The sequence below is a fragment of the Prunus avium genome, chromosome 1, assembly GCF_965620075.1.
Source record: "Prunus avium chromosome 1, drPruAviu1.hap1.1, whole genome shotgun sequence".
Classification (NCBI taxonomy): domain Eukaryota; kingdom Viridiplantae; phylum Streptophyta; class Magnoliopsida; order Rosales; family Rosaceae; genus Prunus; species Prunus avium.
Genome location: NC_142284.1, coordinates 2,027,341 through 2,042,603, shown reverse-complemented (window position 1 = coordinate 2,042,603; position 15,263 = coordinate 2,027,341). Strand labels below are relative to the sequence as shown.

General features: G+C 35.2%; 2 protein-coding genes across 2 annotated transcripts; one reads left to right on the top strand and one right to left on the bottom strand.

Moving 5' to 3' along the window:
• Positions 1-1,663: 1,663 nt before the first annotated feature.
• LOC110748119 (uncharacterized) lies at positions 1,664-4,432 on the top strand. Its single transcript, XM_088253129.1, is given in 7 exon segments — positions 1,664-1,823; positions 2,133-2,254; positions 2,393-2,525; positions 2,616-2,677; positions 2,754-2,943; positions 3,594-3,706; positions 4,059-4,432. Coding segments are annotated over 6 exon segments (672 nt in total). The 5' UTR covers positions 1,664-1,762; the 3' UTR covers positions 3,698-3,706; positions 4,059-4,432.
• Positions 4,433-7,655: 3,223 nt separating this feature from the next.
• LOC110763555 (auxin-responsive protein IAA14) lies at positions 7,656-9,901 on the bottom strand. Its single transcript, XM_021966347.2, has 5 exons — positions 9,423-9,901; positions 8,850-9,076; positions 8,406-8,541; positions 8,205-8,266; positions 7,656-7,980 (listed from the first exon to the last, which is right to left on the bottom strand). The coding sequence occupies exons 1-5, from the start codon at positions 9,704-9,706 to the stop codon at positions 7,943-7,945; spliced, it is 747 nt and encodes a 248-aa protein (XP_021822039.1). The 5' UTR covers positions 9,707-9,901; the 3' UTR covers positions 7,656-7,942.
• Between the last annotated feature and the right edge of the window lie 5,362 nt (positions 9,902-15,263).

The window sequence follows — 15,263 nt, the reverse complement described above, 5'->3', positions numbered from 1 at the left end:
CCAATTCAAAACTTATACAAAACTTTCAACTGAAAGGCCCAAAAGCCATATTTAATTGGGTTTGGGCTCCACTTAATGTGAGTTCAATCCATTTCTCTTGTGCCCACCTGTTATCTATCTAATTTTTTGACATATATCCTTCTACTTTTTATTTTTGGTTTCCGAATGTATCTCCAGGCATGGCCCAGGCCTAATCCTTCGAAGTACTGTCAGGCGCATATGAGGGGATTTTTCCCAAAAAAAGTTTTCTGCATCCACAAGGGCTCAAACCTGAGACCACTTGCTTAAGTGACCAAAGCCCCTTCCACTCTGACCAACCCTCATTGGTATATGTCCTTCTACTTAACTCTAAGTTAACAATGTTAAGTTTAATTAAATTAAATAATAAAAACTAATAATTGAAGGGGAATAAAACACCCAAGAGCGAACTTGCACCCACTCTCAATCCTCAGTGAACCCAAACCAGCCGGCCACCAAAACTCTCCTTCTCGCCCCCGCCAAAGAATCCTTTCTACCTTTGTCCCCCTTCTCTCTCTTTTTCCCTTGATTTCTCTTCTTCCCTCTTAATCTCTTTCTCTCTTTCAAAGCACAGGCTAGAAGAGCAGGGGAAGAATATAGATTTGGATCTAGAATAAAGGGGGAGAAAGATAAAGAAGAGGCTTTTCCGACGACAAGGAGGAGAGGGGGATGCGCCGGCAAGGTGGGGATGTTGACGGATTGGGGGTAGTGGGAGTTCACTATTGGGTTTTCTTTTGTTTTAAAAAAAACTAGCCTCTCCGCACGCGCTTCCGCGCCTGCGAGAGGCATTTAAAAAAAAAAATTAAAATAGGCCATTATCTGATTTTTCTTTTAATTTTAATTTTTTTAAATATGAAAAAGTGTGAATTTACCATATTATCCTCATTTAATTAATAATTTCAATTCTTAATGTTTGCATTAACCAAGGGCATTTTTTGGTATTTTGAATGTTTCACCATTCTCTGCCTTTTGCTTTATATATATAGATAGATAAACAGAAGTTATCTTATTCAAGCCATAAACATGGCCACATGGCTTCGCACTGCTTCAGAGCCTTTGCCTTGTCTGGCTTCTTCAAGAACATTCCCGACATTTTGATTTCTCTGATGCTTTCACTTAATTATTAGAGTTTTTATTTTTTTAAATTTAATTAAAAGTTTACACTGTTAACTTAGGTTAAGTGTAATGACATGTCTTAAAGAGTTAGATAGGTAACAAGTGGACACAGAAAAAATGGTAACAGAAAAATTGAACTCCACTTATGCAACCACTCATGCACTGCCACTACTTCTGTTATGGAAAGTAATGTGGTAATTAATATGCTAATTAACAATTTGGCTATAATAGTTTGTTTTTTATATTTTGATACCAGTGATATTGATGGAACGGGTTTTCTCTCGCACACTGTCAAGGTGTCATAGAGGTTCGAACTTAAAACCCTTTCCACTTAGTTAGACCCTGTTGGCAGCTATAATAGTTAAAATAAAACTATTTTAACCATATTTACAGACCACTTTGGTTCCTCAAGCAAATATACATCACCATAGTCTGCAGTCAGAAAATTACCTCAAGAAGTTACCATTTCGTTTGTTTCCTTTTCCTATAAAAATAAGTATATCGCTTTGTCAAAAAACAATGCTCAATAAAATAAAATAAAATAAAGAGAAAGGAAAAGAGCAAACGGTTCTTTATGAAAGCGCCAACAGAAGCCTATGCTCACCCCTGATCAAGTCCAAGGCCCAAAATGTTGGGTATTTCCTACGGAGAGCTCTTCCTCTTGATCGGAGCCACAGCTGCTCTAGTCGGTACTCTCTCTCTCTCTCTCTCTCTCTCTCTCTACTTTTATTTGTCAATTCAAAAGAAATCTGCTTTATAGTCCAACATTTCTCTGAATCGTTTTTTTTTTTCTGAATTCTCTCGCATGTTGTATCGGCTCATGTGAGAAAGTTGGGCTCTAAAGCATCTTCATTTTCAAATTTGGTTCTGATTTTGTTTTAGGGAAGTCAAAGTCTTTCTGGGTTATCTGAGATTGTGGGTTTAATCATTGGGTAATTTTATTGGAGACAGAAACTGAAAATGTGAAGTTGGTTTGGTTTGTAATGGGTTGCTTGCAGGACCAAAGGATTTGCCTAGAATTGCTAGAACAGCGGGGCGGCTAGCGGGTCAGGCAATCGGGTATGTTCAGTTAGCTCGTGGCCAATTCGAAAATGTTATGCAGCAATCTCAAGCTCGCCAGGTACTTCTTTCTAAAAACTAAAACTCCTTATAAATGAATTAAAAGACTGACAAACTGATAACTGTCATGAGCTAACATGCCATTGAACCAAAAGGCCTTTTGTGTTAAGTAATTTATGTCCATTGCATGATCTTTTAGGTTCATAAAGAACTTCAAGATGCTTTGGCACAATTAGAGTCGATTCGATATGAAGTTCGAAGCATATCACTTGTGAATCCTGGTCCTCTGACTCGAAAGCTGATGGACAAACCTCAAGACCTGGCTCCTACAGGTAATGGCACTATTCTTAGCAGCCATGCATTGTTGCCAAGTAATGTTTTTGCTTCTCAAATGATTGCCAGTTTATGTGTTTTCTTGTTAGGGGCCAATAGGTCACTTGAGAAGCCCAAGGAAGAGCTGAAGTCAACAAGTACTGTGCTGAAGGTTTTAATATTATAATGTCTTGTTATAAATAGCCCACTTTGCATAATGTTACATTGCTTGTATGTATCATTGGCAGGATAGAACCCCAGAGTCAGTTCATTTGCATAGCTAAGCAACTGCTTATGAAAGATTGGCTGAATCTGATGCCGTGAAGACTGGCTCTTTGAAGAGAAGTACAGAGAAAGAGAACCTTAGTGATGAAAGTGGTCTTTTTGCTGTTCTCCCAGTTTCAGCTGAAAGCACTGGGATGCTACCAAATCGCAAGGGTAATAGTCTTCTGAATTATAACACTTCAAATTTATGATATCAATGACCTGTGGTTCTAATCTGAACACACACCACAGGGAGCAGTCTGGAATGGAAATTCCCTTTCTAATATCTTTAGAAACAACAAATTTTGAAATTTTCGTCTCTAAACTATATACTTTTCTACATTGTCCAGATTATCTTCAATAATAGAAGTCATCACGGTGTGTGCTGCAAATCCTGTGGTCCTATCTTCAATAATATAAGTAATTGTCTTACTTATGCCTTTGTATGGTTGGCCAACATAGATGTCACTCATGCTCATGGCCTAAATGTGTATGATTACTCCAATATGGAATTGATTTTGGTTGGTTGTGGTGGGTGTATTTGGGATTGCGAGGTCACAATAAGTGGGCTGTTGGGTTAAACACATGCCATAGAAATAATCTTGAACTTTTATTGTACCTTCTCCTTGATTACATAGCATGTAAAATTTGCACATTAAAATCTTTATGCAAGATCCTTTGTTTGACAAGCACACAAATATAAGAAGTTGTTTCAACCTATAAGTTGAACATGCCATTCTTTTTCTTAATAGATTTTGCAAGTAGTTGAGCTTTACATCTGATATTTATTTTTCCAAATAAATAACCCATGGTTGTGATGACAGAGAATGTTGAAGGATCAGACGTTGTGTTGGAAGCGATACTTGAAGCAGAGGTAGCACGCAATGCCAAAGATTTCTTTTCACAGCCTGCAATTCAAATACAGTGAAATGAGAAGGTTTTGCTTTATATACTCAAAGTGCTTATGTCTGGGTATTTTTTTGTAGTATTATTAGATATATAATTGGACAAGGTTTGTATTAGGGAATGCTCTGTTTCATTGTAGATGTAATTGAACAATGTTAAATTACTATTCTGAAGATGTAAAACTTTTGGAGATCTTTAAAATCGTTATTTCTTCTATCACAGGGACAACTTTCATCAACTTCATCATGTTGAATAATTGAATTTGAATATTTGATTAGCTAGCTAAGTAATGATTAAGTTATAATTAACAAGTTTCAAGATCGAATTATTCGAGGGTATATGTTGAGTGATGTTAACCACTTTAGTGAGCTTCTTATTTACAGGTGATTGATCGAGCTTGCTCCTAAATATTGTTTAACTAAACACCTCTCCGGCATGATCAGCTGAAAGATGAACATGCTCTTTCCTTGTTGAGAAATGGAGGAGAATATGTAGGGATTAGTTTTGAGAGAATTACCGGCTACAATGAGGGCTGCACTGGTTTGTTTGTTACAAAAAATATAACGGGGGTCATGGGAGAGGAATAGTATTGGGTCAAGACTGGGCTCAAAAGTAAAGCCCAGATTGAACTCTTCTGAGTTGGGTTGGCTTGTTCTAATACTGGGTTTGGACAAGGCCATTACCCACTAGGGCCATGCCCTTTATTTGTTGAAGTATGTAAATGAAATGTTAATATTTTCATCAAATTTTTTTACAAGCCATAGTCTAAACTATTCTAATTCAATCTAATCTTCTAGAAGGAGAATTCGAACTTGGGTGCAAGGGGGCGGGTTCACCCCATGAGCAACTGGCCTAATACACGTTTGCAGTACTCCAATCATTTTAAGTACATAAGATACGACGAGGGATGAAGGCAAAGCCAACTTTATGGTACTTCTGAATTATAGTAGTATATAGGTTATGACTTGATCATTTACCTATTGCGAAAACTATTGATACTCTGAATCCAGTGTAATTAATAGGAGATGGATTGGACTTCTCAATTCGATAACCCAATTATAATCTGAATCCAGTAATCCGATTATAAATGGATTCGAATATGGATTATAGTTTATCCGATCCGATAATAATATGATCCGACTTAATATGAAGTATAATTTAGTTTTTCTATGCTTTATATTAATATTTTATATGTGAAAATGAGTAATTTAGTTTTATATGCACTAAGAATACACTTGAAACTATTTAATTTTTATCAAACTTTGATGTAAAAAAATAGATAAATACAATAAAAGAACAAGACTACAAATGAAATATTTTTTTTTGTACATCTCAAAATAAATATGATAATAATCCAAGCTGAATCCGATTCATAACTGATATGGACTGATAGGTGCAATCCGATAATCCAATTATAAATGAATTCGGATTTGGATTGAGTTATATCCAAATCCGATCCATTTACAAGTCTAACCCTAAGCACTGGGTGGAGCCATACATTATTGGTAAGGGTGGCACCTTAGATCACTCAAGCTATTTTTTTATGTGGAAATTTATAGAAGTTTTTAACTTATTGCAAAATTATTTTGGGATTTCTTCTCAGTTTTTTTACTTTCACATTTGTCCAAGATCTGAGGTCTAGATATGGCAGCAAAAAAGATATGGCAGAGGGGAAGAAAGAGAGAGGATCTGAGATAAGAGAGAAGAGGAGAAGAGAAGAGGGGAAGAGAGAGAGAAGAAGAAGAGAGAACAGAGAAGAGAGAGAAGAGAGCACAAAGAAGAAAGAGAAGAAGAGAAGAAAAGAGAAGAGAAGAGGGGAAGAGAGAGAGAAGAAGAGAGATGGCTGGAGGCATGCTCTCTAGCTTCGAAACCCACATTTGGGGTTGGGTTTCTAAGCCCTAATTATGTGGGACTTGGATTCAAGGCTCATATCTAGTCCTAGACACACTTTAAGCTCACCAAACAATGGCTAGGACTCATGTTCATTTTAATTGAAAATATCCAGTGCAATCCAGCCTACCAAACGGGGCCAAAATTCTCCTTTTTTCAAAACATAGAAAGAGCTATAACAATAATATAGCTTTTAATTCGTGAACTAATAAATGAAGAACCGAAAACAAAGTTTTAAAAAAGATTAATTTTAAAATATCAACATATATTTTTTTTTTATACAAGCAATATTATTGGGGAAGGGGGGAATCAAACCTAGGATCTCATGTGCAAAGGTAAATACTCTTAACCACTTAAACTACAAGTTCTTTGTAAAATATCAATAAATTTTTGTCTTCTTACCTATTAAAAAAAAAAAAAATCAGATATACAAAAACCTATATAATTAGAATCTCACCAAACAGATAATCATGTAAGAAATGTGTTGGGGATCACTTTGGGAAGGGGGCAAGTGCCCCCGATTGTGCTCAGGTGGTTCCTCCTTGAATATGATTGTAGTTAGGTAAAAGACTAAAATAATATAGTCACTATACATTGTCCCTATAATTTTTCTCCGTCTTTCCTCTCTAACCAACCCATTCGATCGATGCCCCAACAACTCAAACCTTTCATCTTTTCAGCTCTAATTTTCTTTCCATCAAATATATGGCGTGTGCATGAACTTGTTACGCTCTAATTATAGCAAACTTGTTTTAGTCCGGAAAAGAATGGTTTTCAATTCAATCAACTTTTCTAATACCAAATCGGTGCTTGAGCTTTCATTTGTAAATCCTCACTTGGAAACTTTAAAAAAGAGTGGTTTTGTTGCCTTCCGCGATCATTCGGTTCTAGTTATTTTATTAAACTGTAGTACCAACCTGTCAAAAATAATTGTTTTCCAATGAAAGATATGACATGGGGCTGCTACAGTGTCAGATCCAAGAAATCCATATTTGGTGGAAGAGAGAGAGAGCCCATAGACTTGTGATTTGCTTTATCTTGAAAAGATAAGTGCTACAAAATTATTGGCCTAAATCAAATGTTAGTGATCTCATGAAATTCAATCATGGTTATAAATTAATATATATATATAGTCCCTTTCTATTGAAGGATTTTTTAAATAATTTTATTTGAGGGACACCTTTTAAGGTCCCCTACAAATATTTTTTAATGATCCAAACCATCTATTTTTTAAGTCTATATTCATAGATCATCTTTGCAAAAAATTAGACAAATCGGAAACCGTTTTGATATCCAATTGTGTCCTACAAAATCAATGAATACGGTGCTTCAAGAAAATACTAAAATTTCAATAATTTAATTGAGTGGTTAAATGATATCGGATTCAAGTGATTTTTTGTAGAGATGATCTTTGAATGAGTATCTACAAAATAGACGGTTTGGATTAGTGAAATACAATACGAAGTGGGCCCTACAAGGATGTCCCTCAAATAAGCATATTTAAGGGATCCCTCAACTGAAGCTCCATGTATATATATATATACTTCCACGTTTGGTGAGTCAGATTGAACTGGACTATTTCAATTAAAAAAAGGGCATTATTTTGCAAACTAGTGGTCTTAAGATTTGAATCCTCATGACACCTTGGTACGTAGTGTATGTGAGAAAACCTCATTCCCCATTCCTAACTTTGGCAACAAAAGAAAAACAAGAATTCTGGCTGCTTTTTGACGAACTTATAAATGTTAAGACTAGACTTATTAAAATAGACAACAATCCAACATAAAAATAAAAATAAAAAGTCTCATCTATAACTACCATATCCCATTATAGAACTCAAACCACGTTCACTTAACACAGCCTACTTTCACCAGTCAGATACAGATATTTGATTATCATGAATTTATAAACAAATGGAATATAAATAAATGGCCATAAACGAAAGCCCCATCAATATGCACATGGCCTTGTTCCCTTCGCTCACTTGCCTCATCAATCTATTAGTACCCTCCTCAGGAAAATTATTGCAAAAATGCAATAAATTATTGGATACATCAACAGGAAATTGATCAGAAAATGAATGAAGAATCTTTCGAGAGGAAAAAAACGTAGCATTAATTTGAAGGAATAAAACACACAACAACTATGACAACAAGGTCAACAATAAAAAATAATGGGGGTAATTATAAAGAAATCCAATAGCAATAAACAAGGCAGACACTAGGTTAAGTTTATTGCTTCTTGTCCATTACAAATGTCCAGCATCTTTACTATCTATATACCATCGCATAAAAATACAGACACATTCAGAGAAACACACCCTGCTCCATCTCTTGGACACAGCATGCGCTTAAAATACTAGACCGACTGATCGAACTCAGCTTCTGTTTTTGCATTTCTCCATAGCCCTTGGAGCTGAAAATAAGTGAAACAAAAATAGTATTAGTAATATATAGATGAATAGAGTTAAATTTTCTGGTAGTATGTGGATCCGAACGGTCCCATGGTATTTTGAACCGAAGACTTGATGACCTTTAGCTATATCACAAAGCCAACAAATCTTGGAAACGGGCATTTTATACATGTGTAGAGGCAACTTATATAGAGAATTTTAGTAGTAATTTTATGCGGGCACATACCAAGTCCAATTGCTTCTGATCCTTTCATTATTCGCAGGCGCTTGCATGAATCAACAAACATCCTGCATATACAAAGTGAAATAAAGTTTGTCAATTAAGTGTAGCAGGATTTTTTTAATGCTCTTGAAAAAAAATTCTTCTTATTTTTTTGTGATTATTATTTGATTTAGGGTTTGTAGAAATAAGGGATGAAGAACTTACTCCCACGGAACATCACCCACGAGCATCCAATCGCCATCCTTATCCTCATAGGTTGGCACATACTCAGAACTGTTTAGTAGATCCATCAACTTGCTCTCATTCATGAAATCTATCATTCCTTGGGGCCCATAGTAACCTGTAAATATTCAATCCCAATATGATAATTAATTAATTAAAGAGTTAATAAAATAATAACAATGAAGTGACAATTAACAACCTATAGGTTGTAATGATCATATACCAACAAACGATTTCATCATGTCCACTAAAAAAAACAATTGCTACTCAAGATCTAAATTAAGGTAAATCTACAGTTTCTAAAGTAGGAAATTAAACATGTATTATTTCTTTTTCTGTACATGTTTTGCTAAGTAATTAATTTTTTGTGTTTTGGGTTTGTTGTCGAAGAGTTAATTTGATTGAATAATATATTTTCAAACTTACCCATGGTGAAGGAACTGAACATCTTGGCCAAGGAATTAGACAGCTCTTGGTAGCTCTTGTACATCTTCAAATCCACCTTACGAAGATATGGAGCACCATCCATGCAAACCTTCACAAACGCAGCGCTGCAGCCGCTTCCCTTCTCAGTGCTCTCCTCGCTGCTGCTCTTCTGCGCCATTATGTTCTTCCGGTATGATCGCACTGGTGGCCAACCCACAACTTGTGCCCTGAATTTTTTGGATTAATCATTTAATTAGTGCATGTTATAGCTACATAGAAATTATGAAGCCCTCATTGATGTCCTTATTCAAACACTACCCACAAAACCAAATGAAAGGAAAAATAAACTTAGAAAAACAAAATTAATTTACAAAATTTTCGGATCAAAAAATGAAATCAGTTTGTTGGAAAACTCCAGAAAATATACAAAAATAAAAGGGCAGGCTCACTGCCCTGGCTAACTGGCCTAACTCACAACTTTTGTAAATTCAAACATAGTAATTTATCAATATGTGCGACCCTATAAAGAATTGAGGTTAGATTATGTGCTAATATGCAGATAATCCCACTTACTTAGCTGGTGGCTTTGCTGGATCTTTTGTGCAAGTAAGGAGGTTGTTTTTTTCCTTGGAAGCAATATTTTTGACGTTTTCGTTCAGATCTTCCTTGGACTGAAGGTTCAGTTTGAGATCAATGGTCTCAGAGAAGCCTCTCTTTCCAGTAGCCCTGGGAGTCTCTGGCTCAGGCACAGTGCCCCCACCAGGCAAACCAAGGCACAGCTCAGTCTCTTTGAGATTCAGATCGCGCTCGACCCCAAGCATGTTCGGCATCTTGCGGCTAACAGCAGAAGCTGCCATGGAAACTCAGCCACGGCCAAAGAGAAAAGAAACAAAGAAAATGGTTTGATATAAAAAAAAGCTGTGCTTGCGCTAGCTTGTATTGGTGGTGATGCGTAGAGAGCTGCTGCTGCTTCTTTTTTTCTTGTGTCTTGTTGTGTTGTTGAGTTGTTTTTGGGCAAAGAGAGGAAGACCCCCACTCAATAATATAACTGCGTGGGACGCTTGTGTCTGTGTCTGCATGTGTATGTCATATCGAGTCTCTGATGGCCTGATGATTTGACACGTGGAGGTATTGGGAGCGTTGATGTTTTGAGGTTGTGCAGATGGTGGCAATCATTTGCCGACGGGATTAGATTTGGAGGTAGTGGCTAATATGGCTTCTATCTCCTGTTGTTGAGCCTTCAAGCTAGCTAGCTGTTTGTAGCTCTCAGAGTCAACCATCACATGCAACGCAAGGCAGCGGTCAGATGATTCATTTAAAATTAGAATAAAACTATTTCAATGATATTAAGAGTTACCAAATTAGAGATTTTGTTTTGATGTCTCTAGCATTAACCGTGATCTTCATAGTGATAGAATTTGTATGTAGGACCTACTTATATGAATGAGTTCCATAGTGCAAGAGATGTGGTTATTAAATAGTTTGTATTTTCAATCCTTTCAATATCCATCAAATGTCACTAGAGGTAAGGTTTATCGATATTGTCTTTTGGGAACTGCATGTTAGCACTCTAGAAAAGTCAGCATCTACATTTTATAGATATAATGGAGAAATTGAACTGTGAAAAGTGCATAATGACTTTCGATGTTAACACTCTAAAAAAGTCAGCAAGTATGTTTTATAAATATAATGGAGAAATTGAACTGTGAAAAATGCATAATGACTTTCGATGTTAACGCTCTAAAAAAGTCAGCAAGTACGTTTTATCAATATAATGGAGAAATTGAAATGTAAAAAGTGCATAATGACTTTCATAGGGTGTCAATAACAGTTCCCTTATCTTTTCTTTTGCATAACCATTAATTTTTTTTTTATATATATTTTAAATATGTTCATAATTGAAGGATTCCTGGTTATTGCAATATTCGACGATTTATTATCAACTAACTTCAAGTTTAGTAACTTTTCTCTTCATTTTTTTTGTACGTTCATAATTGAAGGATTCCTGATTATGGCAATATTTGACGATTTATTACCAACTAACTTTAAGTTTAGTAGCTTTTCTCTTCTCAAATGTTCAGAAAAGTTCTAAGTTGAACTCCCAATAATACTTATTCCAAATTTACAAATACAGTCAAGGTTTTAGGCCGACCAAAAAAAAGAGAAGAGAGCTGTTCTGAATTTTGTTGTGTGACGTTAGTTAATTAAATTGATTTGTCAAGAGCTAATTATGCACCAACCAAGGCACCGCGCTAGGTTTGTGCACATCTTGCTTTACTATATATCTTAGTTTCATGTGAGTGCACATGCCATCCCACTACGTGTGGCAGTGCTGCGCCAGCTACCTTGATTGGTTTTTTCAAGTTAGGAAATTTAGGCCCAAAAGGAAGAAGAAGAATGGAAAATAAAAATTTTAGAAATAAAATTAGTATTGTCTGAAATCTGGGTTCATGTTGGAACATGATTACGAGTTTAATTTGAGTATCATATAGTATATAGATTATGAATCTCCTATGGAATGAAATGTTCCACCCGACCAAGAAACGAAAAAGAAAAAGTTTGGTTCAAGTCACATTATATGCGTATTACTCTTTATGAAACTCACCAAACATTTATGAAGTACATATGTCTATCATTCAAAACATTTCTTAAAAATATACACTGCGAAATTCGCCCATCATATAACAATTTAAAATTATTTACGTGTATTAATCGTGTTAAATACATTTTACGTGTATAATTCATGAATAATACGTTTGCTCTCAAAAAACATGTATATTCTGTATAATTGAGAAGTTTACATGAAATATAAGTATTTTTAAGATATACATATAAATGTGTATAAGACGCATATTATACGCGAATTTACTAACTAGGATTTAATCCATGGGGCTGCAACATCAGTGTCATCTCTTATTTTTGTAATCCAAAAAACATAGAAGAGTGACAATACAACATTGATCAATTTAACAAAGGTGAGAATATTTTTGCTTCAACATAAGATACAAAAATCATATAAATTAGAAGCCACGTGTTCACTCGTTGATATATTGTGGATACTTTCAAAAGTCAAAACTATGTTGTTTTGGAGTATAAATGTTGAATATTTTGGAGAGTTTTGAAATTTTTATATTAGAATACAAGCTAGAAACGACGTACTTTCTTATATAAGTATAAAATATAGTATTTGGTATAATGATAGTTATTTCCATTTAATTGGATCTCAACTCAACTAGCCCTCATTCCATCTATCACATACCCATATATATATATAGTTATTCTTCATCCGAATGTTCGGACATTATTATCGCACGATAATAAAGTGCGGACATCCAGATGAGAGAATAATTTTATTTTATGCTGACATCCGTACGTTAATACCGTGTGGATGCCATGTGTTTTCTACTAACCCTCGCTATTTACAACGACGTCTGCACGGTAATAACGCGCAGACGTTCAAATGAGAGAATAACTTATATATATACATATTTTCTCCTATGTAGACTTCTGAATGTTATTACTATGTGGACGTCATGTATTTTCTATTATCCCTCCCTGCTTTCCTTCTTATTTACAATGGTGTTCGCACGGTAATACCGTTCGTATGTAAGAAAATCTCTATATATATAATAAATTAATCGTAACAAATGATGTATATAAAAACGTATTTCTTACATTATCAATGCACGTTCCTTTCACCCTGCCCTTTCCTTTTCTATAAATTTAATTAGTCAGTTGATAGTCGGGAGAAGCATATCATCACCACGACTAAGCCATTTGTAATCCTGTCCATATAGTACATGTGTAAATAGTTTATAACAACATCAATTTTCCAGGAACCTACCAATATGCATAATAGCACATGAAAGAAAAGTCATATCTTATACACTCGAAATTAAGCTAGCTACCCATAAAATGAAGCACATGATTGGTTAAATCTAAACTATATTAATACAAATTTCCAGTTGACGTACGTAGTGAGTCTCCCTTTCACACCACTACAGAAATTCATCTAATTTCTTATAAAAATATATATATATATATATATATATATAATATTTATAAATAACATTTTGACACATGTACGTAAATATATTATTAATTTTTTTTTTTTTGGTGAAAACCAAGGTATCCCCCGCGCGATTGCGGGGACTAACCCTCGAGGTACTGTTGGGCGCAAAGCGGGGACCTCTCCCAACAAAGTCTGCTCTATTCGCAAGCGCCTGGGATCGAACCCAAGACCTCTTGAATATATTATTAATTTTTAATATATGTAAAATTGTGATTTACAAGTAAGGGGGAATAACGTCACAAATAGTGTATGCCTTGACTACTCATGAACATCAATCCCTAACTAGTGTTGGACATCATTTATCTTAAAAGTTTGAAGGCATGGTGATGACTTAGAGACAGGTCACATCCCCAGAGAAGGAAACATGCCAAACCCTAGCTGTGCCCTTGCCCTGTCAACGTCTTCCCAACCCCATTCTGGGTTGTTTCTAACCTACTAGTATATCTTAATTATCTCACTGTCTGATGATCAGGCATTATCCTGGCCACGAATTCTTGGAACAGTGGCCCAAAGGAAAAACATACCCTCTCCTCCTCCTCCTCCTTTTGGACTTGGTGGAGTCCGAATCAGATAAGAGTACAAGAAACCAATTTTTTCCCTTGAACTCCCAAACAGGTCCTTATCTAGTAGTAAAGAAAGTGACTTCTTTCGGATTACTTTTGGCAAATCTATTTTACAATGCACTGACCTAACCCAACAATTAATGGAGAGGTTTGGTGGTCCTGCTGCGGCTAAGCTTAAGATAGTATCAAATATCAGATCAATTCATGTTGACCATGTCTTTTTAAAAATAAAGAAAAGAAATACAAGTGGTAGTATAAACTACAAAGGGTAGGGGGATTTTTCATACATACACTACCAAGACGTCACCAGAGTTCAAATATGAGATTATTAGTGTGCAAGTCAAAGCCCTTTTTCACTATATATGCTAGACCTCGTTTATCATGTCTTTTAATTAATGCATACTTTAAAGAGATTACTTATCATTTTGACTTTATTCTTTTTGGGTAATAGGCATTAACTTCTTTTTCTTTTGATATAGTCATTAGCTAATTAACATTATGGCAGTCAGATAACTCTTGCCCTTGCATATTCATTCAACTTTCGTTATGAGAAATATTTTTTTTAATCAAAGAACAACTTAATTAAGTAGATAATCTTCAACAATACAAACTAAGACATCAACACGACATTCAAAATATCAAGCTCGAGATGACAACAAAAATTAACATGCTAAAAAGCAGACAAAAGCTGCACTAACAACTACTAGTCCACATCACTACAATTAAGCATAATCTCAATCAAAGCCCACAAAACCCAACATAATTGAACCCCAACAACAACTCAGGAACCTAAATGAACATGATCAGCACCACTTGAAGAAGAAGTGTCGTCGCGGTCACATGTACATGATAATTTATTCAATGTGGGACAATTCTTCATACATTTAAAATAATTTCAAAATGACACCACTCAATTGCCACCTATATCCATATCATTTTAGGTTGGTAACACTCAAAAGTGTGAAGTGTTTGTTCATTAATATATAAGGTTATATAAGATACACGCGTAATGGCTTTTGAGCTTAGGCCCTAAGGCGTTTCAAAATCCGTTGCTTTACAATCCAAAGTTGATCTGTTTTGATACTTTTGCAAAGCAGATACATGTACGAAATTAACTAATGTTTTGCATTGCCTAATAATTAATTCGATCAAAGCACTCACAATGAGCTAGTTTATTCAGAAGATGGCCCCTACCTCCTCCCAAACAAAATGTACAAGAATCTTCTCCGCAATAATATTATTCCATATGTTGGTAGAACTTGGGACAGTGGATACCACAGTGGGGGCTGATTAGTACACTTCTTGCTCACAATTCTGAGTTTAAAAATATAGCCTGGCAAAGTGACCAGGCTGCCTCTTTCCTTCATTATCATCATTCTTCTAACTTACGCGGTTTGCATAAAACTATATAATCAAATCATCAAACTTTCATAAAATATGTAACTGATATTAAGGAGGATACCGAATCTGTTAGTGGGTGACTAGAGAATGAATAAATCTTTCCGGTTAGGTTCCCTAAAAAGTTTATCTTCCTTATTGTTTTCTTTAGTATAGAAATCTTTGAAAGTGATTTCAAGTTATACGTGCATTAATTAATTGTGTGACGTTTGTAGCCCTATATCAATAAGTTTCTCATCTCAAGTAGTTTACAAACACCATGAGACATACCTATACATATAATGCATCAACGATCTTGTACAAGGTCTTGGTTCAACTGGTCTTTTGGTTTATCCCGACTGGTCGATCATGTACGCAAGCACGGATTCGGGATTTAAAAAT

What these genes read in the sequence shown, in the direction of transcription:
- LOC110763555 (XM_021966347.2), bottom strand. Translation starts at nt 9,706, where the DNA reads ATGGCAGCTTCTGCTGTTAGCCGCAAGATGCCGAACATGCTTGGGGTC. An exon ending in GTTCAGTTCCTTCACCATGG is followed by an intron (nt 8,542 to 8,849) that starts GTAAGTTTGAAA and finishes GAATATTTACAG; the next exon opens with GTTACTATGGGCCCCAAGGA. An exon ending in GTGGGTGATGTTCCGTGGGA is followed by an intron (nt 8,267 to 8,405) that starts GTAAGTTCTTCA and finishes TTGTATATGCAG; the next exon opens with GATGTTTGTTGATTCATGCA.